The 26,532-nt window shown below is 42.3% G+C and overlaps 1 protein-coding gene across 16 annotated transcripts in view; it reads left to right on the top strand.

Annotated features, from left to right (window-relative positions):
• The window catches only part of AP3B2 (adaptor related protein complex 3 subunit beta 2), a 132,736-nt gene that overhangs the window by 52,426 nt on the left and 53,778 nt on the right, over positions 1-26,532 (top strand). For all 16 annotated transcript variants that reach the window (XM_077471845.1, XM_077471846.1, XM_077471852.1 and 13 more), the window contains exons 7-13: positions 3,679-3,861; positions 6,197-6,376; positions 7,432-7,529; positions 11,709-11,763; positions 17,608-17,679; positions 22,065-22,127; positions 25,314-25,446. In XM_077471845.1, coding sequence (XP_077327971.1) covers positions 3,679-3,861; positions 6,197-6,376; positions 7,432-7,529; positions 11,709-11,763; positions 17,608-17,679; positions 22,065-22,127; positions 25,314-25,446 — 784 coding nt within the window. The remainder of the gene's footprint in view (positions 1-3,678; positions 3,862-6,196; positions 6,377-7,431; positions 7,530-11,708; positions 11,764-17,607; positions 17,680-22,064; positions 22,128-25,313; positions 25,447-26,532) is intronic.

The raw sequence follows: 26,532 nt of genomic DNA on the forward strand, positions 1-26,532 counted from the left end.
TTTTATTGCAGAAAGTAAACAAAATGTGTTTGTTTGTTTTTTCAAAATTGTCGCACTTTTTTGTTTATAGCGTAAAAAATAAAAAAGCGCAGAGGTAGTCAAATACCAACAACAGAAAGCTCTATTTGTGGGGAAAAAAAGGACATCAATTTTGTTTGGGTACAGCATCGGACGACCGTGCAATTGTCAGTTTAAATGACGCAGTGCTGTATCACAAAAAATGGCCTGGTCTTTAAGGGGTAAATCCTTCCGGGGCTGAAGTGGTTAAAGTGATACTAAACACACACTGTTTAATTTACATTGTCACTTCTATTTCTGTATGTAGATGATGGCACTGTAATTATTTGAATAAAAAAAAAGCATCTAAGTACCTTTTTTCTAAGGCTACTCCCACTGAGTCGCTTTACAGGCGTTTTAGCCCTAAAAATAGCACCTGCAAAACGCCTGTAAAGCGCCTCTCCTGTCACATTGGAGCGGTGCGCCTGCGGGACGTTCAAAAAACTCCTGCAAGCAGCATCTTTGGGGTGGTTTAGGAGCAGTGTATACACTGCTCCTAAAACGCCCCTGCCCATTAAAATGGATGGGCACCGCTGCCAAAGCGATTCGGCAGTGGCACTACACGAGCGGTATTAACCCCTTCTTCAGCCGCTATTGGGGCGATTTTAACTTCTCCTCTAAAACTACAGTAAAGCACCGCTAAAACGACGCCGCTTTACCGCTGACCCTCTCACCGCCCCAGTGTGAAACTGCCCTAATCAATATACAGCTGTCACATGACCCAGCTCTTTCCCAGTTTGTCTGCAGAGAAACATAAACAGGAGGAGCTTCTAGTCCTCTGCTGCTGGTCGCATGTTCAAAAACTAAAAACGGCCTTGGAATACAGCGTAAAAATAAATAATGATATCAATAAACTGTTTTAAATTGTCATACAAATACATATTTGAAATCCGATTTTTATTATTTTTTAGCAATAACATGGTGTGGGTGGATTTCTGACAGTCACAGGCTGTGTCAAGCCCCTCCAGCCTGTGCCTTAGAATAAGAGGGAGGTGCTGCCTCCAGTAATCCATTCATCTACATGTAATATCCCACCCTCGTATTTAGCTGGTTAGTGGGCATGGAAGAGGAGGGAGGGAGGGAGTGGGCTGTCATTTACCATTGTGTGACTGTAGTCACATGGGCTGCTCAGATGTGATAGGGAGGAAATACTCAGCATAGAAACGTATTGAAAACTGAGCATGTGCAGAGTTGCCACCACAGCGGAAAAATCCCTGGGTGAATTGGAGTCATGGACAGAAGGTGGAGATAGAGAGCAGCATGATCAACCAGGTTTGCTGCAGAATACAGAAAAGGAATCTCATAGTGTCTGTGTGAGTATGAACAGCATGTACTACACCATTTATTGGTAGTTTGTATGATGTGGGTTTAGTGACAATGTAACACGCATTAGGGTTGATTTACTAAAGGCAAATAAACTGTTCACTTTGCAAAGGAATAGCTTAGTGAATAAGGTGAAGCTCAGCTGATTATGATCATCCAATCATGTGGATGGTGTGGACTACTGAATGTCAAATGTTTTTAATCTTGGGCACACCCAGAAAGCTTGGAACAAGGCCACATTTTTGACAGCTAGAGGTGGAGCTAATGCCCATAAGGTGTGATGTGGATATATATATAAAAATGGTGAAAAAGCCATCATTTTGTGGAACATTGTGGCTTTAACCATGCTCCAAGATAAGGAAGAGTGTCAACTGGAAGGTGAGGGAAACTCCTGGTCCAATTGTTAAAGCGGTATTAAACCCAAAACTAAAAATGTAATATATTGCAGCTTACCAATCATTAAATGTTGTGACTGCATTAGTTTTCTTCCCTTGACCTGATGATCTGGCCAATAACACACCTCCCGTATTAAAGTGCACTCACTCTGGAGGAAGGAGCACATGGGGGCACAGCAGCATTGTCTAGGGTGAGGGGAGTGTTATATAGTATTATTATTATAATACATAATTTATATAGCACCAACAGTTTACGCAGCGCTTTACAATGTAGAGGGGGGACAGCACAAATATAGTACAGTTCAATACAGAAGGGACAGGAGGGCCCTGCTCGTAAGCTTACATTCTAAAAAGAGGGGGTGGTGGTACAAAGGGTAATAGATGCAGGGAATGATTTGATGGGGATGGCTCGGGGACAGTTGTTAGGTGGGTGTGGAATAGGCTTCCCTGAATAAATGAGTTTTCAGGGATCTCCTAAAGGTGGACAGATTAGTGGCTAATTGGATATACCGGGGCAGGGAGTTCCAGAGGATGGGAGAGGCTCTAAAGAAGTCCTGAAGGTGAGCATGAGAGGAGGGAGCTAGAGAGCAGGAGGTCCTGGGAGGAGCGGAGGGCACGATGTTGTTGATATCTGCAGATGAGGTTGGTGATGTAGCTGGGTGGCGATGTTATGAATGGCCTTGTATGTTGTGGTTAGCATTTTGAATTTTATACCGTTTATACGAAGCCAGTGAAGGGATTGGCAGAGAGGAGCAGCAGTCACGGATTGGTTAGTGAGGTGTATTAGTCTAACAGCAGCATTCATAATAGACTGAAGGGGGGAAAGCCTGCGTAAGGGTAGGCCATTAAGGGGAGAGTTGCAGTAGTCAAGGCGGGAAATAATCAAGGAGTGAATACGTTTCTTTGTGGTGTCATTAGTCAGGAAGGGTGGAATTCTGGAGATGTTGCGGAGGTTAAGGCACCAGGATTTAGCCAGTGTTTGATTTTTGAGTGTTTCATATATACTAGCAAGTTTAAATACACTAACAAATTGAAGCCAAACTCCTGCTAACACTAAGCAGTTACAGAAAACAAGTTTTTGGGTGATCATTGCAAACACCCCTGTCAGTGGTAATTGGTTTGTCTCATCTCTGTAACTGATTTATTATGCTGGAGAGCTTGTCCTTTTGAAAAACAGACTTATTGGCTGGATCGTCAGATGAAAATAAATGAAGACCTAAAAAAGAATATGAATGCAGACATTACATCTAAGAATTGGTAATCTGCAATATAATAAATGTTTGCTTTTGGGTTTAATACTACTTTAAGGTCAGTCGTTGGAGAGGTGTAATCCAGCGGTTACCGAAAACAATTATATAGAACAGAAATGTCTTTTATACTTATTGGAAATACTAAAAGCGTGTGCAATGAGCTTCCCCAGACCTGCTGGGAAAATGTTTTAATGGTTGAAGCAATGTGACGTTTTGGTGGGTGGCTTTAAATAGAAATGCAGTTTTTTGGTGACGTTTTTGTAATTTTAATGTACCATAAATTTTACATTTCTAAGCATCCCACAGGTAAGAATGGGTTAATAGGCCTGAGACAGCTAGAAGGGAATGAGCACTGATCCACGGATAAGACTTGTTTGTGAAAAAAGCAGAAAAATGTGATGAAACCTCTTCACATCTAACATACAGTAATCGACCTTCATAAACAACAAATGAAGCAGATGGGATTTTGGATGTTGTGGCCTTAGATCTTGGCAGATCACAAAGCTTTCAGTGACATTTCTCAAAACATTTACTGCCATTATCATTAGCGGATAGTACAGGGAGCTAATTTTTCAGGAATTTAGATTGATGTAATTATTGTAGGTGACTAAGTGCTTTTCTAGGCCTGACCCTTTTATTTATTTTTTCCCAAGTTGGTTGCAGGCAGTGTTGTGATGGCATTTGAAGAGGTCTGCCCTGAACGCATTGATTTGATCCATAAGAACTATCGTAAGCTGTGCAACTTGCTGATTGATGTAGAGGAATGGGGGCAAGTGGTAATCATCAACATGCTCACACGCTATGCAAGGACCCAGTTTTTGAACCCCAACCAAAATGTAAGTACCTTATAGACCAGGGATGTGCAATTAGTGGACCGCCAGCTGTTGCAGAACTACAAGTCCCATGAGGCATAGCAAGACTCTGACACCCAGAGGCAGAGGCATGATGGGACTTGTAGTTTTGCAACAGCTGGAGGTCCGCTAATTGCATATACCTGTTATAGACCAACTCACATTACAGACCATGTTACCTGTTCACTGCTCCAATTTACTAGAATAAACTCCAGATGATTTTGTTTTTTAAAGCGGTTGTAAAGGCAAGATATTTTTAACCTTGAAGTGATATTAAACATGTTATACTTACCTGCAGCAGTTTTGCACAGAGCAGCCCAGATCCTCCTCTTCTCAGGTCCTCCGCTGAAACTTCTAGCCCCTCCCTCATGCCAAGTTCCCCCAGAGCAAGCAGCTTCCAGTGAGGTCACCCAAGCAGGCTCCCTACCGAGCTGCAACTTTGTGTGTCCATTCACACACAGAGCCACGGGTTAGCCCTGCCCCCTCTTTATCCTCATTGGCCCACTGACTGTGATTGACAGCAGCAGGAGCTAATGGCTCCCGCTGTTGACTTAGCCAGTGAGGAGGGCGAGTGCCCAGGAGGCCAGGGCTCTGGTGCATATCGATGGATCGCGATGGGGCTTAGGTAGGTATTAGCGGAAGCTGGGGGGCTGCTGCACAGAGCGTTACCTTCATGCATAGAATAAATGAAGGTAAAAAACCTTCAGCCCTTACAAACACTTTAATGCATTTCCTGCATTAAGGTACAAAATATTCCCAATATTTTTATTGCATTCTCCCTTTCCCCCTCCTAAATACTTACCTGAGTCCTCACTTAATCCAGAACTGTGCCCATCTGTAGCGTTTCTCTCATCTCTCTCCCTGCACTCACAGGTCATTGGCTCCTACTGCTGTCAATCAAAACTTGTGAGGAGTGAGCAGGCAGCAGGGCAAGCCATACTGTGTGAGTGTATGGATGCACATATTGGAAGCAGCCGAGAGCACCAGTGGGGGACCCCATAAAAAAATCTTCAGGGCCACGCTGTGCAGTATTATTGCACAGAGCAGGTAAGTATACTATGTTTATTGTTTAAAAAAAAAAAAAAAGTTATCCATTACAACAGCTTTAATTTTCCAATTACATTTCCTTTTTATAACGGATACAAATTTTACTGTGACCACCTATGTAAATAACTCACTATTGATAGCACTTTTTTGAGTCAAGACAACTTTCCTGTCTACCTCTCTTGTAGCCAAAACATTTTTTTTTTTTTTTTTAATGATTAGGCCCCTTTCACACTGGGGCTGTGTGGGAGTCGGCGGTAAAGCGGCGCTATTTTTATCGGCGCTTTACCGTCGTTTTAGCAGCACCATCTATGGCTGGCTTAAAGTCTAGCCTAGTTAGTAATCATGGCTCCTTCAATAGATACAGCAGAGTAGTGAGCGTAGCCATCCAGGGACATGAAGTTTGTTGTTCACAGCAAAAAAAAGGAAAAAGAGCCTGAAAAAATAAACATAATTGCAGGTACCTTATCTAAAGACCGGTAAGCTAAGATACATTAAATATTTGGTTTTGGGTAAGGCCGCGTACACACGCGGGGACTGTTCGCTCAACTTTGTCCGTCAAACAGTTTCAGCGGACAGTCCGCTCAAAATTAGCATGGACGGACTTGCCCACACACGACGAACGAACAGTCCGCTGAAACCGTGCGCGATGACGTGAACGGCACGTACGACGGGACTAGAAAACGACGTCCTATACACTGCAATGCAAACTTCGGCGTGTAAATCCTTTCTGAGCATGCGCGGAACTTAGTTTGACGAACAAGCCTACACACGAGGGGACTGTTCGCTGAAACAAAGTTTCAGCGGACAGTTTTTCGGAATTTCCGAAAAACTTTGTTCAGCAGACTGTCCGCTGAAACTGTCCGCTGAAAGCCCACACACGAGCGGACTGTCCGCCGAAACACTGTTCAGCGGACAAAGTTGAGCGAACAGTCCCCGCGTGTGTACGCGGCCTTAGGATACACTTTAATGTCCTAGGGACCATATAAGAAGTGAAAGGAAAACCCTTGAAAACAAGGGTTATCCCCTCTTAATCGATTGTTACAAGAACAAATGCCCCCATCAAAAGTTGCCCTCAGCTCTTGTTCTGGTCATTTTTGGATTCCCGTTTCATGGGTTCCTGACACAGTTCACTATGACAAATACAGGCAGTGATCCTACCTATAAGAAACATAGAGAGCAATAAAACTTGACTGGGGTGCTAATCCTTGCCTACTGTATCCAAAACAAAAAAGATTTGATCTGTACATATACTTATCTTGCTGTGTGCTCTTAGGAATCTCTCCTTGAGGAAAATCCTGAGAAAGCCTTCTATGGTTCAGATGATGATGAAGCAGGAAAAGAAGACAAGGCAGAACCATCTTCTCTAGTGAAACGCAAGCCATATGTTATGGACCCAGACCACCGCCTCCTGCTCCGTAACACCAAACCGCTACTTCAGAGCCGCAATGCAGCGGTAAGAAACGACTTCTTTATACCTCTACTCATTGCTAATTTAACAAAAGCGAAGAAGAAAATTACTGCCCAGAGCTCCCGATGTTCCTGCACTACATATCTGGGATTACATGTTTGCAATAATTGGAAGTTTTTGAACTGCTTTTAAGAGAATAAGTGGGAACACACCGTAATTTAACCAATTAATTCAAGCCTATCTCCAGCCAAAACCTTTTTTTTCAGTGTTGGATAGAAGAGGGTAGGTTTAGAACATCTCTTGGGTTTTTAGCGTTGTCTGTGTCTCGCTGGGGAAATTTTTCAGATTCAGTATCTTGTCTGTGTCTCCATAGAGGAAATTCCTCTACTCTCCCTGTTCTGACACCCATCACCGGGGCAGGAAGTGAAAAAAAAATACTCTCATGGGGGCAAAGATGGCAATACAATCCTGACAGAGGTTCTAAATCTTCCTCACTCTACTAGAAAATATATTTTATTGCTTACTGTGTCCCTTTTGGGGGAATTTCCTCTCACTTCCCGTTCTTTCTGACAACCATTAAATTGACAGGAAATGGGGAGTTTTCCTACACTAATTAAATAGACCAAGAGTGTGCAAAATCAAACCGATACACTGCAATAAAAAGCTGAAAGAAGTTCTAACCCACTCTGGCTAGAACTGCCTGTTACCTAATACAGGCAGTCCCCGAGTTACAAACATGCCACTTACATGCGACTCGTACTTAAGAACAGAGGCAGCGTGATTTCACCCTGGTCCCAAGTGACCGCCAGGTAGCCATCTTGCTGCTCACCATATGCTGCCACCTACTGTCTGGCGGACCTATCAGCAATCCCACATCACTGCATGGCCAGTTAACCCTTCCCTATGCTTTCCAAAACGTAAAAATATTTTTTTTTGGCTGGAGTTACTCTTAAAAAAAGTACCTCTTCAAACTTACATACAAATTCAACTTAAGAAAAAACCTACAGAATCTATCTTGTTCGTAACGTGGGGACTGCCTGTATATAATATGTAAAATTTAATGTTAGTAATTGATTGAGAGTTTTAATAATCTTTTGCAGGTTGTCATGGCAGTGGCTCAGCTATATTTTCATCTTGCACCGAAAGCAGAAGTTGGAGTGATAGCAAAGGCTTTGGTTCGATTGCTACGTAGTCACAGGTATTAGAGCAAATGTGGTCAATGATACGTTTAACAATGAATCCTGCCTTTTGCTATTTTATGTCAGTATTTAACTGTAAGATACATGTATGTATTATTTATTGCTGCATTTAACTATTTTGGATCAACATTTCATTCTAACAGGGCCACTTACTCTTATACTTTGGGTGACTGCAAACTATGTGGAAGTCAACCACACTTTGGAGTGGTCTTCCCAACCTTTTTAACATGAAGGAACCCGTAACCACTTAAGCCCCGGACCATTTGGCTAGCCAAAGGCCAGAGCACTTTTTGTGATTCAGCACTGCGTCGATTTAACTGGCAATTGCGCGGTCGTGCGACGTGGCTCCCAAACAATAACAACGTCCTTTTTCCCCCACAAATAGAGCTTTCTTTTGATGGTATTTGATCGACTCTGCGGTTTTAATTTTTTTTGCGCTATAAACAAAAAATGTGAAAATTTTGAAAAAAAACGCATTATTTTTTACTTTTTGCTATAATAAATATCCCCCAAAAAATATATAAAAAAATAATTGTTTTCCCTCAGTTTAGCCCGGTACAAATTCTTCTACATATTTTTGGTAAAAAATTAGCAATAAGCGTATATGGACTGGTTTGCGCAAAAGTTATAGCATCTACAAAATAGGTGATAGTTTTATGGCATTTTTACTAATATTTTAATTTTTACTAGTAGTGGCGGCAATCAGTGATTTTTATTGTGACTGCGACATTATGGGGGACACGTCAGGCAATTTTGACACATTTTTGGGACCATTGACATTAATACAACGATCAGTGTGAATAAAAATGCACTGATTACTGTAAAACTGTCACTGGCAGTGAAGGGGTTAACACTAGAGGGCAGTGAAGGGGTTAAATGTGTCCTACTTTGTGTTCTAACTGAAGGGGGATGGGGTCTGTGCAGGGAAGATAACAGATTGTCTGTTCATACTCTGTATGAACAGACTATCTGTCAGTTCTCCCCTCAGAGAACCGGAACACACAGTTCTGGCTTCTTCATGTGCCCCGAGTGATTGCGGGAGCCCAGCGGTGATCAAGACTGCCAGGCACTCGCATAAACGACGTACCATGATGGTGATCCGCGCAGCTGAGCCATGTTGCCGCAGTATAACTGCGGCGGCTGGTCGGCATGCGGTTAAAATAACGTTTTGGTCCCAGGAACCACCTGATAATAATTACTACCTCTATAGCTCATGGTACATTATCATGATGGTCAGTGGGAAGAATGCTCCTTACATTTGTGGTCAGTGGTCAGATAAGTTAAAAATACCCCAAATGCAGTCTGTTTGCCTGCACCGGATCGCATGATACAAAAGTACCATGTGATCCTGTCGCACTGTTTCCAAAATTAGTGCATGCACTATTTTGTGTGAGATGCAGTGTGATTTGGACCCATTCAAAATGAATGGGCTCAAACTGCAATGCACTAAATCACATATGATGCACATTCCTGTGCAAGTCATAGTGTGAACTGGAGCTTACTGTTAAAAAAGATCATTGGTGTCAGTGGTTAGTTATCTAAGAGACAGAAATTGCTCATTGCTCAAGGGACCCCTAGCAACCTCTTGAAGAAACCTAGGGTACTTAGGCCTGATTCACACCTATGCATTTTTAGTGCTTTTTGCATTTTGCAGATTTGCACTACAAAACGTGTCCTATAGGAAACCATTATGTAGTACAAATCCGCAAAATGCAAAAAGGACTAAAAGTGCATAGATGTGAATCCAGCCTTAGGGAGCCCTAGGGTTCCAAGGAACACTGGTTGAGAAAGGCTGCTTTAGGCTGGATTCACACCTATGGCATTTTTTGTGCTTTTTGCATTTTGCAGATTTGCTCTACAGAACATGTTCCATAGGAAACCATGTTAAATGGACTGCAGTGCAAGTCTGCAAAATGCAAAAAGCACTAAAACTGCATAGGTGTGAATCCAGCCTTAAGCTGGATTCACACCTATGCAGTCTTAGTGCTTTTTGCAGACTTGCACTACAGTCCATTTAACATTGTTTCCTATGGAACACGTTCTGAAGTGCAAATCTGCAAAATGCAAAAAGCACTATAAATGCCATAGGTGTGAATCCAGTTTTAGAGTCTCTCACAATGTAAGCCAAAGTCTGTATTGTCCAGTGCACTCCAGCTTTTCAAACCTTCATAGCAGTGGGTACTATGGTGGAAAAATAATGGGTGGCATTATCATTACGGGCGGCGATGCCAAAGCATGTACAGATTGCAGTATATACAGTATATGTACTGACTTAGAAGTAAAGAAGTGACACCATGTAAAACCAAATGTGGAACTTTTATTTGTCACAAACAACAACCTTTTCAGTGACACTGAGGACTTCTTTCTCAGGCAGCAGTCTAAGGAAAGGGTCCCGAGTGGCCCTGAATTGTTGCTTTGTTGTTTATGACAAAAAATGTCCCAAATTTGACATTGCATAGTGTGCTTGTGACACTTTGCTTCTTTAGTCGGTACATAGAGATATGCAATCTGTACATTTTTTTGCACCTTGTGGTGTTAACAGTTGCTGCTGATATAAATAAACCTCTTCTGTATGTGTTGGATTTACCGCCTGCTCAGTTAGATAATAAACACGTCTATACAGAAAACAGAGCAATGAAGGGACGCCCATAGCATCTTACTGATAGCACAGTCTTGTGATTGCTGCACTGTCTGCTGTAAACTGATTATTTGCAAGGGGATCACCCAGACAAAGAACTGTCACTAGTCTGGTATCACTTGGACTGTTGGGTTTCCTGTTAAGGTTGCATGTTTCCAAGCTGCTGATCAGCTTTCACTGACCTGGAAAGGGAAACAAGATGCTGTGCTATCGTGACAAATGTCTGTCAAATCAGGACAAAAGAGGGGATCCAGCAGTTTGGAGATCTGCATGAAACTAAGCGGATGTTAATTTCTTCATTGCATTTCTAAGCATTTATAATGACTGATTGTAAAGTTTAAACCTGCAAGTGTGGAAGTGTGAATCTGTATACTACTGGGAGTATGTGGTGCAACAAGAAGAATATTATATATACAAATCATTCCAACTGTGATCATTTTATATTTTAATAATTTGTTAAACAGTTTATAAAAAAATCCTTAGGGCAACATATTTATTTTTCTATAGCAATATAAAAGGGCCCAAAGCTAATGTGCATGCACTCTCATAAGATTGAGAAGGAATGTTCACATTTATGTGTAATTTATGCCAAGGATTTTTACTATTCTTAGAAATATTGTGAATAAGCCCATTAAAGGGGTTGTAAACCTCTGGAAACCCCCCCTCCCCCCCCCCAAAAAAAAGACCCTGTAAGACAAAGGCATAATGAGCTAGTATGCATCACATACTAGGTCAATATGAAATACCATATTTATCGGCGTATAACACGTACATTCATTTTAAGAGGGAATCTCAGGAAAAAAATTTAATGTTAAATCAGGAACTTTGAAGCAAAATAAGAGTCAGTGCCCATCTGCAGCTTCCCCATAGCAATGAATGCAGCCTGATCCATGCCCATCTGCAGCCTCACAAGTGCCATCGATGCAGCAGCCTCACCATTGCCATCAATGCAGAAGCCTCACCATTGCCTTCTATGCAGCAGCCTCACCATTGCCATCAGTGCAGCCTGATCGATGCCCATCTGCAGCCTAGAGGGGACAGGGACGGGGGGCGGGACATGACAGTCTAACACTCCATCATCCAGTTCACCCAGCTCACAACTCCACACCCCCAAGCAGGCTGACCATGGGTATATGTAGGAGGCCTGCCCCCTGCCAATCCTAGTTGGGGATTGGTCAGAGCTCCTCACATGCACCCCATGTCACTCCAGCACTCTGTCTGTCCTGCCCCTTTTCCAGAACATTCTTCCTGGAAACAGAGGAGGAGTCCAAGAGCTGAAGTACATGTCACCTACTGCTATACTAAACCACTCCCCTGCCCCCAGATCAAAACAAACAGGCCTAGCTCACAGCATAGGCCTGCTTAAATTTACCTGGCAGCTTACACAAAACCCTGCACTAGCACCTACCTATCTAAGGTAGAAGGTGCTAAATTATTTTTTGCCTAAATTTAAAATATTCATGCATTGTTCTGTATTTTCATGTTACTATTTTTTTTCATTTAAATTTCACAATAAATATTTTTGTAATTTTTCTGCTAGTGAGGTACAGTATGTGGTACTGCAGAATGTGGCAACCATGTCCATCAAAAGAAGGGTAAGTGAGTCTCAGTATATCCTTTTTATTGTTATTATTAACCTTTGCATGGCCAGAGGTCTTTGATGCCTAGATGCCAAGGCCAAATTTAGCAGTGTCAGCACGCATCAGCTAAAGAGGAAGTAAACCCTGATGAGTTTACTTCCTCTTTCATTCCCTGCAAAGGCAAAGCATAATGGACTACTATGCATCGCATAGTAGTCCATTATGTGTCACTTACCTGACACAGGAGCCAGCGAAGTCGCCGCTGTCTCCTGTAGTCCGCCGCATCCATCTTCTTGGTGGGGTCTCGCAGCTTCGCCGCTGTCATTCGGCGAAGCCGCGATGACGTCACTCCCGCGCATGCGCACGGGAGCTGACACGCGCGGCAGCTCCGTTGTTGAGAATGCCGCGCTCAGTACGCCTGCCTGTTTTCGGGCAAATATCTCCTAAACCATATAGGTTTAGGAGATATTTATTGGACCTACAGGTAAGCCTTAATCTAGGCTTACCTGTAGGTCAAAGTGGTTTGTAAGGGTTTACAACCACTTTAACTTGACCATAACTTGACTTATTTTCAAACCTAAATTGTTTTTATACTTTTAAGGACATTTATTACATTTATTTTTTACACTGTTTTAATTAAAACGATTTTTCTGTATTTTTGTTTTTACTATAGGCTGATAAATGCACAAGAAAAAAAAATATTTTTGATTGTAATTCATGTGTTATATATTTTTTGTAATTGTGCCTGACAATTATAGTATTAAACAGATTAACTCAGCTCTGGAAGGTTTTACCCCTTCATGACCAGGGTACCATGTGATGGTTGTGGGCCAATCACAGCATAGGAAACACAGCTCATAGCAGCCTTGTTGACAATGTGATCATGTGATCATGTGATTGCTATGACCCGAGTGGTCATGCAGGGTGGACCGGAATCGCGCTCCTAAACCCAAAGCAGGCACATCACGTACATGTACGTGATTGTGCCTGCACATGTCTCCCCACCGCAGTATATGTACTGCGGCACAATGGCATATAGTTAACATTGATATCTTCTGGCTACAGTTCCACCCCGTCAGTTATTTTTGGCATCTGTTTCTCATTGGGGAGATTTCCCTTTGTTTCTTGTCCCATAGAGAAAACAGGAAGTGAGAGAAAATCCCTTAAAACTAAGGGAATCACTAGTTGTCACCAGGGTCACCAAAACTAGTGTCCCAATTTGAAGATCTCTCCTCTATTACTGTTCTGGGGACAACCCAAAATTTTGAGTTTTCTTTCATATTCGATGATAACAGTAAACATGGCAAAAGAGAGGGTGGATCTATCAAACGTGGAAACAAACAGCAATAAAAACTGACAGGTGTTCTAATCGCTCTCCTTTTTAGCCAAAGTAAAAAACAGTGCCCGTTCACACCACAAAAACAGCATTAAGATCCGTTGCGGATGCGTTTCTTTTTTCCATGTTTTTCTTTCCACTGTACTTGGGTCCGGTGCATTTTTGATGGGTTTTATCGCATTCCAATACAGTTCTGTGTAGGAAAAAAGCAGCATGTACTTTTTTTGTGGAACTGGAACACACTGCGCTGGTGTAAACTATGCCACTGGAACCCGTATAACCTACTTTCCATGCATTTTTGATTCAGAAAAAAATGCATTGTATTTTAACAAAACAGTTAACTAACTAATCTATGGTCTCTGCACACTTTTATAAATGTATGGCAGTATCTTCAAGGAGAGCTCTGTTCTCACAGAAGAGCTGGTAAAATAATCTAAGTATTAGCAATTAGCACAATGATTGTTTTCTTTGAAATGGAGATCTAATATACAACCTATGACTTATGCCCCGTACACACGACCAGACTTTTCAACATCAAAAGTCTGACGGAATGATTCCGGCAGACTATTCGAACGCGTGTGGGCTGCAGCGGACTTTTGATTTGCAAAAGTCTGACAGACTTTAGAAATGGAACATGTTTCAAATTTTTCCGACAGAACTCTGCCGGACCCAGAAATCCGCTCGTGTGTGTGCTAGTCTGACGGACTAAAAGCGACGCTAGGGCAGCTATTGGCTACTGGCTATGAACTTCCTTATTCTAGTCCAGTCATACGTCATCACGTTCGAATCCGTCGGACTTTGGTGTGATTGTGTGTGGCCAAGTCCGTTCATTCGGAAAGTCCGTCAGAACTCTGTCAGAACTCCGTCGAAAGTCTGCCGGACTTAAGTCCTGTCGTGTGTACGCAGCATAAGTCTCCTTAAAAAATGTGTCTTTCCCCACCTCTTCCAGGACAAACATAACGTAAAAGAGGTATTAATTGCATCACCAGAACTTTTTTTTATTTTAATCTGGTTTAGTCCTTTTTTAAATTCTGCAAATTGGGCCTGGCTGTTAGGCTCGTTTCACAGCGGACTGCTCCAATTGGGTCTGCCTATCTGTTTTTTAGGCAGACCCAATCGGACCACCCATTGTTCTCTATTGGGCGCCGGCATCCGATCTGATAAAATCCGCTAAAGAAACTGATGGATCCATCTGGTAGATCGGATCAGATGACAAGCAAATGGAAATCGACATGCAATCCATTTCCATCTGACTGCCCCATAGAGAGCAGTGAGCGGTGTCCGTGCCCACTCTGCATAGCAGCGGAGAGATCTCCCGCTGAGCAGGCAGATCTGCTTGGACTTATTTCGTTCTGTGTGGAAGGGGCCTTAGAGACTTGGGCACCCCAACAGTAATCTTACACAAAATGTTTTTTTTTTTCTGCATAGATTTGAGTTATATAGTCTGTATAGTTACCAGGAGTGGATAGCAGAGTTCCCTTTCAATGACACTGATGCAGTGATCACCACTTTTATCCATATTGAAAACAAGAAGATGTAGAACCTCTCAGGTTTTTATTGCTGTTTGTGTCCCGCTAGACTAGAAATCAGAGTCCAAAATTTGAGTTGCCATCAGAATGGGAAGGTGATCTTCTAACCTGTTCCACTGATAGCTGTTTTAGGCTGGATTCATACCGTTAAGGCCCATATACATGATCGGACTTTACGATGGGAAATGTTCAATGTCAGGCTGTTGGCAGTAAGTCTGACCGTGTGTATGCTCCATCGGACAATTGTTGTCGGACTTTCCGCCAACAAATGTTGGCTAGCAGGTTCTCATATTTTCCGCGGACAAATGTGTGTTGTCGAATTGTCCGAGCGTGTGTACACAAGTCTGTCGGACAAAAGTCCAAAGTACAAACACACATGCTCAGAAGCAAGGACGAGCTAGAAGTGGTCGGTCTTGTAAACTAGCGTTCGTAATGGAGAATTAACATTTGTGACGTGGCAAATTATGAAATCTCCAAATGCAGCGCACAATTCTCTTCTTTAATGGGATAATAATGAAGCTGCTTTTCTGGTGATACTGATGGAGTTATTGCAAACAAATTTTCAAAGACTTTTTGTTTTTTGTGATATCAAGAATAATATTATTATGCTTTTTTTTTTTTTATTTGGGCAAGTTACCACAACACCATTATCCCCTAGTTTTTAAGATCAAAGATACAACTATGGTGTTGTCCCTTGTTAATTTAAAAAAAAAAATATACCAAATCAAATCATTATTCAACCATAAAAATAATGTCAATAACTCCAAGCCCAATAATAAATAACACGTTATCTTCTCTGATACATGTCTGGTTGACAAACGGCCGTACAGAAACGAACTGAAAATCGCGAAATGAAAAGCGCGACAAGAAAAGTGCCAATCAACACTCGCCAAACTTCTACTAACATGAAATTAGCAGAAAGAGCCCAAAGGGTGGTGCTAAAGGGCTGAAAAAACACGTAGTACGTCTAGTGTTGTTGGGCAAAAATTGTGTGGCCGTGTGTATGCAAGACAAGTTTGGCCCAACGCCCTTCGGACAAAATTCCACGGATTTGTTGGCCAACAATCTGATTGTGTGTACGAGGCAATACAGTTTAAGGCCTGATTCACACCTATGCATTTTTAGTGTTTTTTGCATTTTGCAGATTTGCACTACATAACATGTTCCATAGATATCCATATTAAATGGACTGTAGTGCAAATCTGCAAAATGCAAAAAGCACTAAAAATGCATAGATGTGAATTCAGCCTTAGGGCTGATTCACACCTATGCATTTTTAGTGCTTTTTGCATTTTGCAGATTTGCACTAAAGTCCATCTAATGCCGCGTACACACGATCAAACAATCGGGTGGAAAAGTCCGGCAAACTGAAGTCCGCCGAACAATCCCCCCGTGTGTAGCCTCCGGCATACTTTTTTGACCCGAAAGTACGGCGGACTTAGAAAGTAGTTTTGCACTCCAATCTTCCCGCCGGACTCGCATCTCGGCGGATTATCCGGCCGTGTGTGTGCCAGTCCGCCGTACTTTTGAAATGAGCGGACTTTTCCCGCCCTAAGAAAAGTCCGCTCATTTCGAGCGGGTCTCCAGGTAGGCGGGGCCCGCGAAGGAGGCGTCGCTGGCCCCGCCACCTGGTATGGACTTAAAGGGGAACCCCAACGCCGAAAAAAATCGGCGTGGGGGTCCCCCAAGGTCCACATCAGACCCTTGTCCGAGCACGCTACCCGGCCGGCCAGGAAAGGGGGGGACGAGCGAGCACCCCCCCCGAGCCGCACCAGGCCGTGTGCCCTCAACATGGAGGGTGCCTTGGGGAAGGGGGGCGCCCGGCCCCCCCACCCCAAAGCACCTTGTCCCCATGTTGATGAGGACAAGGGCCTCTTCCCGACAACCCTGGCCGTTGGCTGTCGGGGTCTGCGGGCGAGGGGCTTATTGGAATCCTGGAGCCCCCTTTAATAAGGGGGCCCCCGGATACCGGCCCCCCACCCTATGTGAATGAGTATGGGGTACAATGTACCCCTACCCATTCACCTGTAAAGTAAAGTACAAAAAAAACACAACACACAAGATAAAAGAGTTTATTGCACAACTCCGGGGGTCTTCCGTCTTCGGGGGTCTTCTCGCCTGGACTCCTCCGCTATCTTCTTGTAGCTCTTTTACTAGCGGAGGAGCCCGGCTTTCTTCCTCGCCGCCGCTCTCTTCTTCCGACTTCGGGGGTCTTGTCCCCCTCTTCGGTTCTTCTAGCTCTTTTACGGTCTTCTGTCGCCGCCGCCGCCTTCTGTTCTTCTGTTCTTCTCTTCTTCTTCAGATGTTGCCTTGTCGAGTCCTCTGCTCACAATGACGGGGACCGGGCACGCGGCGACTTATATAGGGACATCACCCGATGATGTCCCCGCCTATTATGATGTCACACAGAGGCATCGGGTGGAGGACACAGTGGGGGGACATCTCAGGATCCTGGGGACAAAGTAACTACACTGCACCAGCATCCTGCAATGCAATCCTGAGTGTGGCTCGTGGTTACCGCTAATTGTACTGAATTTTAACCCCGAGCCACACTTGGGAAAACTGCCAGGGAGGTTAAGAGAGACAGACCAAAAAAATAACTGACAGGGTTATGCTGGCCATATTTGAATATTTGTACAAAAATTATTTTTATACATTCAATGAATTGACAAATGTTGTTTGAAAATTTCACTTGCTTTTACCATTCAGTTTTTAAAACAAATGTAATTTCTGAACAAAAAAAACACTTTAATGTCTGTATAGATATGTGGGTTGTTGGAAGGATATACTGTAATGTCTGAGTTATAGGCATTTATAATAGGTATAATTGATGTAAAAATGATTCCTCCTATGTACAGTATCTGAATTATAATGTATTTAAATGGTTTGTTGTTAGTTCATATGGGCAACTAAAAGTGCATGTGATATACATAGTATGGTATGATCTATATTTTATACTATAGTGCTCATTCATGTTCTAATGACTTTTCACAGGGGATGTTTGAACCATATTTGAAAAGTTTCTACATCCGATCTACTGACCCGACACAAATTAAGATTTTAAAGGTAACTGTAAAACATCAGTATAAATGTCCTATAGAAAATAGATTGCAGTGAGGCTTCATTTGTGTTGCTAAATTTACACAGTGGTTGTAGATACCACAGCATCATCACATTTCCACATAGTGAACAACCAGAGAGAAGAGGAGGCACTTGTAGTTTTAAAGCGGGACTAAACCCTTCTATCCTTTACAGACAAGGAAGCTGCCATCTTACACTCTGTTTGATCTGTGGTTGCCATGATGCTGCACATGTGCTCAGTTATGACACCAACCATCTGATGACTTGACAATTAAGTGGAGAGAACAAGCATCTTTATTTTTTTTAATTTCGAGACCCCCAGTACAGTGCGCAAAAACTGATCACCAAATGAGAACCAAAAAAGTGTATGTGAACCCACATAAACAAGTGCACTTAAGGTGTGCGTTGGTCCCCTCCTGAAAAGGAAGGATCCTTGACTCCCTGGGATGCAAGATTCCTGACAGGAGTAAGGCACATTTGGGTCCACCTAGCTGAGAGGACCGGCGGACCACATTCCTTGTGATCAGCCTAAGCCAACCAACAAGTATTGGGGGGCTCTCCCAAAGAGAGGCTCCTGCAGCAGCGGGAGGAAAGAACCTAATGGCCACACATCCTCTCCTTAGACTTCAGGGTATACCTGAAGACCTACATCCTACTATTTGAGTGAAGAGGAAACACATACATAAGTGCAGAGTAACAACCACGTGGAGAAAAATAAATAAATAAGAAAAAAATTTAAAAAATATCTGTGTATGTTCAGAGGCTAGGCCTTGTGGCCTGGTGAAATAAAATTGCCCCAGTCTTGGCAAAAAGGCCTAGTCCTTCAAGGCACTGTGCAGAAAAAAAGTTTAGGCGCTGTAGCCTAGTGCAGTTTCACACATTGGTGTTCCAAAAGCAAAGAGCTAATCCGCCAGTTTTTTATTGAACCGGCCAATGCCTCCAGCATTCAGCATGTGTGTGCTAGGCTTTCGTAGTGTGCTGTACTGTGGTGCCAAAGTAGGGAGGGTCAGTTTATTTCACATGCTTAGAGACATTGAGGGGGATTATTAAAAAGTAGGGCTGTTACTGATTAAAATTTTCATGTTTGATTAATCGATTTTTTTTAATCGATTAATCGACTAATTTCAATTAATTATAATAATAATTCATTAATAATTAATTATAACGCACATACAGATCCAACTACTTTTAGCTGATCTCCTTGCATTAGTCAGTGGTAAATGTGGTATACACTATATACAGTCACCCGACACTAGTTCGTTTCCACAATCCATGACTTAACTTCACAGTTCACACAAATAAGTTTAAAATTCAAACTGTTTTTTTGTCCACAGTAGCGTGACAATCCCTCTACCTCCGGTCTAACTAATCACTCTCACCTTATGGCATGGACCCCTGTGCAAACAGGTGGTCATGCAATCGGGTATCAAAAGGGTTAAAACTGACTATAAACTTCTCTCACATCTCCTTAGATCTCAGCAAGGACGCCAGGTCATGGGTAGAAAGAAAAGATCTAAGTGCTCACCGCTTAAGTATAAGATTTCATTTTTGTGTTCAAACACAAACTACTCACATAAAGATGATAAAAACACAGCATGTAAAGCCGACAATCGTGTTAGTTCCATAGGGCAGCAGCGGGTGACTTCATTCGTAGCTCCTCCTCTGTACGCGTTACGTTCAATCAGAACTTTGATGTCACCGGACTCCTCCCCCCTTCCCTTCATTTGCAGACGAAGGCACTTGGGGAAGGGGGGAGGAGTCCAGTGACGTCAATGTCCTTGACGTCACCAGATCTCTTACCGAACTCCCTGAAGACCCGGAAGCTTGTGCAGAGGTGAGTACCAATCAAAAGAATTTTGATTGATCAAAAAATGTATCGATTAATCGAGGAATTAATCTTTAATTTCCACAGCCCTATTAAAAAGTATCTGAGACAAACATCTCTACTGGAATGCAGCCAATCAGCTTTTACATTTTACATTTCTAGACTTTGTGGGGAAAAAATGAAAGCCAGACACTGCTTAGTTGTCATGGGCAGCAGCAGAGTAGTGAGAATAAAACTTGTCTGAGACACGTTTTAATAATTTCCTCATTGTAATAAAATTGCTGTTTAAAAAATAATAAAGTCAGGATCCACTGCAGTGAAGAAATACCCCCTCTATTCTCAGCCTTTAGGTGAGAAGTGAAGGAGTTACTGGCCCAACACCAGTTGAAAGTATTACATCAGTTACTATATTAAAGTGTTACTAAACCCAGGACGCTGCATTCACTATATCTGGTCTCCAACAGTGCACAGAACATGGAAAGGCAATCGTTTTAGTAAATATAAACTGCTAAATACCTTTTCTCATCAGCAGTATATAGCAGTTATGTGACTTCTGTCAGTGTCTGGTTAAAGCTTGTAGGAGGGGTTTTCATTCTGCTCTGACTGTCCTTTAAGACCGCAGGACCCCTGACCCTCTGTCTGGACGGTGCTGATTGGCCCTGTGCTGATCACATGCACTTTCTCAAGAAAAAAAAACCTCTCTAGCAATATACACCAAACTGAGCATGTGCAGCTTGTCCCCTAGCCTTTGTTCTGTCAGCAGATGGATTGGGGACAGTAAAAGGAGGGGATGAACAGAGAAGACAGTGAGTATAACAAGCATGATTTACTGCATATATAGACTGATTTTACTGTGGGTTTAGTAACACTTTAAGTATTATACCTTATCTGGTTATATACTTGGTAATTTTACAAAGAAATGTGAGGAGATACCTCCCTAGAATTCTCTGCAACCTTAAAACTTTTGTTGGGTTAGGATCTTCGTCGCTAGATCCTCTCTATTAAAGGCTTAGTTCACCTATTCCTACAAAACTCCTATGTATTCCAGGATCCCCAGCACATTACAGTACATACCACTGCTCAGCTGGTAAAAACGGTGCTCCTTTTCCCCTCTGCATGTGTAGGTCATACGTAACCTGTGAGCAAAAACTCCTCAATGCTCAATCCCCCCCAGATGTTAGAACTTTGCCCTCAGCAGCCGCTTCAGCTCATTTAAACTGTGCGCTTGCACAAGGAGAGGAGTGAGCAAACTGCACATGTGCCCAGTTTAAACAAGACAGAAGGGATGCTGGTGGGAGTGCACTTCCATACATATTTTCCATCCCAGCCCAAGTATTTGCTGTCAGGCCACGCACAGCCTGCACATGTAATGTGCTGGGATCCTGGAATGCATGGGGGGGTATTTTGGGAAAAGTGCAGGAAAGGTGAACTAACCCATTCAGGCAGGACAGCCAAATGTTAGAACTGTGCCACCAGCAACCGCTCTGGCCCTGTCAAATTACCAGCATACGCAACACATTCTCTACCTCTAGCACCAGCAGCTCAGATGAGGAGTGAGCACACTGCACATGTGTGGAGTTTGAATGAGTTGGAATGCTGCTGCACTTCCAATGTCTGGCCCAAGCAACGTAGTAGCAACCGAGTCGTTTTTGCTGACAAGCCGCCTTGGGATCCAATAATGCATAGGGGGGTTTGTGGGAAAAATGCAGGAAAGTTGAACTATCCCTTTAAACACACTCATCTGTTAATAGAAAAGTAAACTTAAATAAATAAATAAATGTAACTCTCCTGGTTGTAAAAACTGTGTTTAGCAGGATAGAGAGATTCATTCAGCATGTTCACTGGCTTTGTGTACTAGTGACATGTCGCTGTCACATTCAGTGGATGTACAGTGGCTGCATGAATGATCTGTTCCTACCTGTCATTTGGGGAAGACTTGGCAGGTGCTAAAAACACAATGTAAATATTCGCCAGCTTACCACGTATCTTCAACTAGGTTTGTTTATTGAAGAAAGATCACATCACAAACAGAGAAGTGCAATGTTTTGGAGCCGCGCAGGGCCCCTTTGTCAAGCATCAAATGCCTGACGAAGGGGCCCTGCGTGGCTACAAAACGTGGTTCTCTGTTTGTGATGCGATCTTTCTTCAATAAACAAACCGATCTGACTTAGTTGAAGATACGTGGTGTGCTGGCGAATGTTTACATTGTGTCGTGGATGCTTCAGTACCTAGCTGGTGGTCACTGTAGCACCTGGGACTTTTGAGAGCTCATTCCAGGAACATGTGTGATGGGAATATGGACTGTTGTTATCTGTATGCACTGAAAACATTCACTTAGGACCCCTATTTAGCATCTGTGTGAAGGTGTTGTTACTGTTTTATTCACCTACTATCTGCTTTTTATACTGTTGAGAGATGTTATGATTAAAAATGCTGGTTAATATACAGTACATAACAATGGTAAATATTTAAGTATCAAAAAAGCAAAATGACAAATATAATTGGCACTAATAAGCATACAACCTCCATTTCTGTTCCTGCGCAGCTGGAAGTGTTGACAAATCTTGCAAGCGAAACCAACATTTCCATCATACTACGAGAGTTTCAAGTAAGTGCAGAATTATTAGACAAAATTGGTTGTTTCTGCTAAAAGATGTATGGATGTGTCTGATATCATTTCTAAAGCTGAAAAATCAACTAAAGCATACAACGTTCTGACTATACACAGTGTAAGTCGTACAAACAGCCAAGGGATGGAGAAAGTGCTGTAATCCATAGCAATCAAGTCTGCCTACCAATCATTTTGCTCCATTCACATTTGTGTAGGATCCTATCTAATTGTTTCCTTTGGGTTACTGCACATTGAACACTGTTCTTAGCCTGACTAATGAAGGAATATTGTGATACATGTATGTACATATCCAAATAATGTTCAAACAGACATGTTTGTGTACAGTCATAAAAATTAAAGTACTTGAAACAGTGCTTCCTTTTTTTAATAGTGACTTTGTATTCTGTAATAAGGTGCTATTAGTTCATATAATAATTAAAAGTCCATAAATAATTCACAATTATTTCTTCCTGTATTGAAATACTTTGTGTTGATTCCTTCACCTGTCACCTCTGATTCCAACATCGTGTCACCACACCACGTATTCAAGGCCCCTTGAACTCTCACCTTTACCATGTATCAGTTAGACCTTATAACAATATATTGTATTTCTCTTTCTTTATATTGGCATCTCTTTCTTCTCCTATTCACTGATGTCTGTCCCTCTCCAGATTACTCTTAGATTTTCTTTTCTTAGTATGTGTTGATGGCTCTTTTTGTTATTACTCCAGGTTACATATGCCTGGCCATTCTGCATAACTCACAATAGAGAGGGGGGGAACAAAAATGGACAGGCTCCCATAGTGTAGTATTAAACCATAAACTTTCTTATATATTTAAAAGTAATCCACTCACATTCAATATATTAAAAACATGCTTCAAACATGAAAACCCTAATATTCTGTCTTCCCACATTACTTCTGGTTCGCATTAGCCTCTCCTCTCTCCCTGCGCATTACGTCACTCCACACGTGATTTCATCAGGGGGCTTGTGGGAACATAAATCAGTGATTGCAGCACACTTTCAGGTCACATTTGAGTTGATATATCAGAAACAACATCAGTACGAGCAGTTTGTTAGAATAACACATTATTTAAGAGATTGGGTAGTGCAGGAGTACTAATACCCATAAATATTGTCATCTCTTTTGTGCATCTGGCCAAGAAATGCAACTTTACTAAAGAAAATAAGCAAAACACCCTATAGCCATCTGAACAGATTTGTGGTTTTCTTGGTAACAATCTGAAAAGGCTGATGTATTCAGCCTGTGTGTATAGTCAGAGCTTTGTGATATGAAAAAAGTGACATGATCCAGTTGGATTCATATAACCATATAATGTTAAATGCTACCAAATAAAACATATCCTACACACATTTTATACCTAATTCTAGAATTATGTAGCTACCCTGGTATTTGTTAAAATATGTTTGATAAACAAAATCCAATCACATCACAACATCTGCCTGTGTATGTGGCCATTGTGAAAAGTTTTTCTATGTCTACTATACAATCTGGAGCATCAGCAGATGTACTAAATGTGGGATTAATGGGCTTGGACACACTAGGTAATTTGAATGATCAACTATGTTTGGTTTATTTCTATACATGTAGTATGTGTGTAAGTGTAGTACAAATTGTGAATTCAGTATCAAAGTATTAGATGAGCTGAATGCCATCATTAACCTGTCCATGTCCTCTACTAGCACATCAATATTCCAGTAAGGTGGACCTTAACACCCCAGGTAGTACAATCTACTGTTTTTTACAAGGCTGCAAATTATCCCCAGTTATAAAATTTACACTATATTACCAAAAGTAGTGGCTTTTACACACACATGAACTTTAATGGCATCCCAGTCTTAGTCCGTAGGGTTCAATATTTTGAGTTGGCTCACCCTATACAGCTATAACAGCTTCAACTCCTCTGAAGACTGTCCACAAGGTTTAGTAGTGTGTCTATGGGAATGTTTGACTATTCTTCCCAAAGCACATTTGTGAAGTCAGGCACTAATGTTGGTCGAGAAGGCCTGACTCGCAGTCTCCATTCTAATTCATCCCAAAGGTGTTCTATTGGATTGAGGTCAAGACTGTGCAGGCTAGTCAAGTTCCTCCACCCCAAACTCGCTCATCCATGTCTTTATGGACCTTGTTTGTGCACTGGTGTGCAGTCATGTTGGAACAGGAAGGAGCCTTCCCCAAACTGTTCCTACAAAGTTGGGAGCATGAAATTGTCCAAAATGTCTTTTATTATATTCTATAATATTACATTATATTTTATCTTTTAGGGAGGGGGATTGTGTCTGTTTAGATGGGTTTCTTGCAGTCAAATCACAGAGACAATTGTTGGAGGGTTGTAAATATTGCCTATTTTTGCTGGGGTTGTTAATGCCCCTGATATTTCACAATTCCACAATACTATTGTGCTGTGGTTAGCTATCATGTAATAAGAAAAATGTCACTGCAAAAATCTTGTGGAAAGCATGGCTTTCTATGGTATAAGACCCAAGGATATGGGATTGAAGTAGAGGAATGTCATCACAGGTAAGTTTCTTCCAAGTGTGGTTTTAGTATGAGCAGTCAAGGTAGAACGTGGAGCCAGAATAAAACTGAACAAGTAACAAGATGAGTGCAGGTGTGAACCAAGCATGGATACAAAGTGAACAAACAAGGTATGTGATTTCCATGAAGGAACACTTAGGGGAATTATAGAGGCCTGTGTGACATCCTTGACAGGTACTTGTGTATAGCATGTTGAACTTATCCTGAAGATCATTTTTATTGGTTCCTAAGGCTGGCCATACATGATTCATATTTTTCATTCAACCGGCGGGTTGAACAGAAAAAATGAACCAATTTTCCCATTCACACATTCGATGTGGATGAGGGAATCACTCCCGCTGAACGATAGTAGCCCTCCCCAATGGCAGAATACAATGATCAGTGTTGCCAACTATACGAAAAACTTGACAGGCTGGTTGTACACAGGTCGTTTGATAGACCAGCTAGCCCACACATGGATTGAAATTCAGTCAGTCCCTGCTGAACCGGCCGAATCTTGATCCATGTATGGTCAGCTTAACATAAATATGTATAAACCACCTGTGCGGATAGAGAGTGGCAGTTCTGTAATTAGCTCTGAGATTCATATATCTTGATTATTTTCACCCTTTTAATATTGCAGACATACATCCGCAGTATGGACAAAGATTTTGTGGCTGCAACGATACAGGCTATTGGTCGATGTGCCACTAATATTGGTAAAGTTCGAGATACCTGCCTCAATGGACTTGTTCAACTTCTCTCAAACCGGGATGGTAAGATAAAACGAAAATTGATTATGCTAATCGGCTGTAAGAAATATGTTTTTGTCCCAAATGATAAGTGGTTATTGTTCAGTAAATGGTTCTTATTCTTAATGCCGTGTACACACGACCGGACTTTTTGACAGCAAAGGTCCGACGGAGCGAGACAATTCGATCTTGTGTGGGCTCCATCGGACCTTTGCTTGCCAAAAATCTGACGGACTTTAGAAATCGAACATGTTTTAAATTTTTCCACCGGAACCCTGCCGGACCGAGAAATCCTTTCGTGTGTGTGCTAGTCCGATGGACAAAAACCGACGTTAGGGCAGCTATTGGCTACTGGCTATGAACCTCCTTATTCTAGTCCAGTCGTACGCCATCACGTTCGAATCCCTCGGACTTTGGTGTGATTGTGTGTGGCCAAGTCCGTTCATTCGGAAAGTCCGTTGGAACTCCGCCGAAAGTCCGTCGGAAAGACCGTCGGATCTAGTCCCTCCAAAAGTCCAGTCGTGTGTACGCGGCATAAGTGCTAGCTTTTAGGGGCAGCAACCAAAGTCCATCTTGTACTGGTCTGACTATAGCAGGATGAATTCTGATCAGTTGCTATAGATTCAGGTAGGAGCTGGTAGTAGGTAGTACAGCTTGGAGCAGGGGAGCAGGCATCTGACTCTCTGGGTCGGATTCTGTAGGATCTTTGATGTGAAGCATCTGAGCCACAACGCATGGAGATTCGGACCTCTGCTGGAAGAAAACTTTATTTGCTGGACCTCTGTGAATTTTAATTCAATAACCCATATGCCGCGTACACACGACCAGACCTTTCGACGGACTGGGTCCGATGGTCTTCCCGACGGACTTCCGGCAGAGTTGCGACGGACTTTCCGAATGAACGGACTTAGCCACACACAAGCACACCAAAGTCCAACGTGATGACATACGACCGGACTAGAATAAGGAAGTTCATAGCCAGTAGCCAATAGCTGCCCTAGCGTTGGTTTTCGTCCGTCGGACTAGCATACAGACAAACGGATTTTTCGACCAGACTCGAGTCCGTCGGAAAGATTTGAAACATGTTTTATTTCTAGGTCTGTCTGACTT

Source organism: Lithobates pipiens, unplaced genomic scaffold, assembly GCF_037356315.1.
Source record: "Lithobates pipiens isolate NorthernLeopardFrog02 unplaced genomic scaffold, aLitPip1_a1.2 Scaffold_8, whole genome shotgun sequence".
In the NCBI taxonomy this organism is placed as follows: domain Eukaryota; kingdom Metazoa; phylum Chordata; class Amphibia; order Anura; family Ranidae; genus Lithobates; species Lithobates pipiens.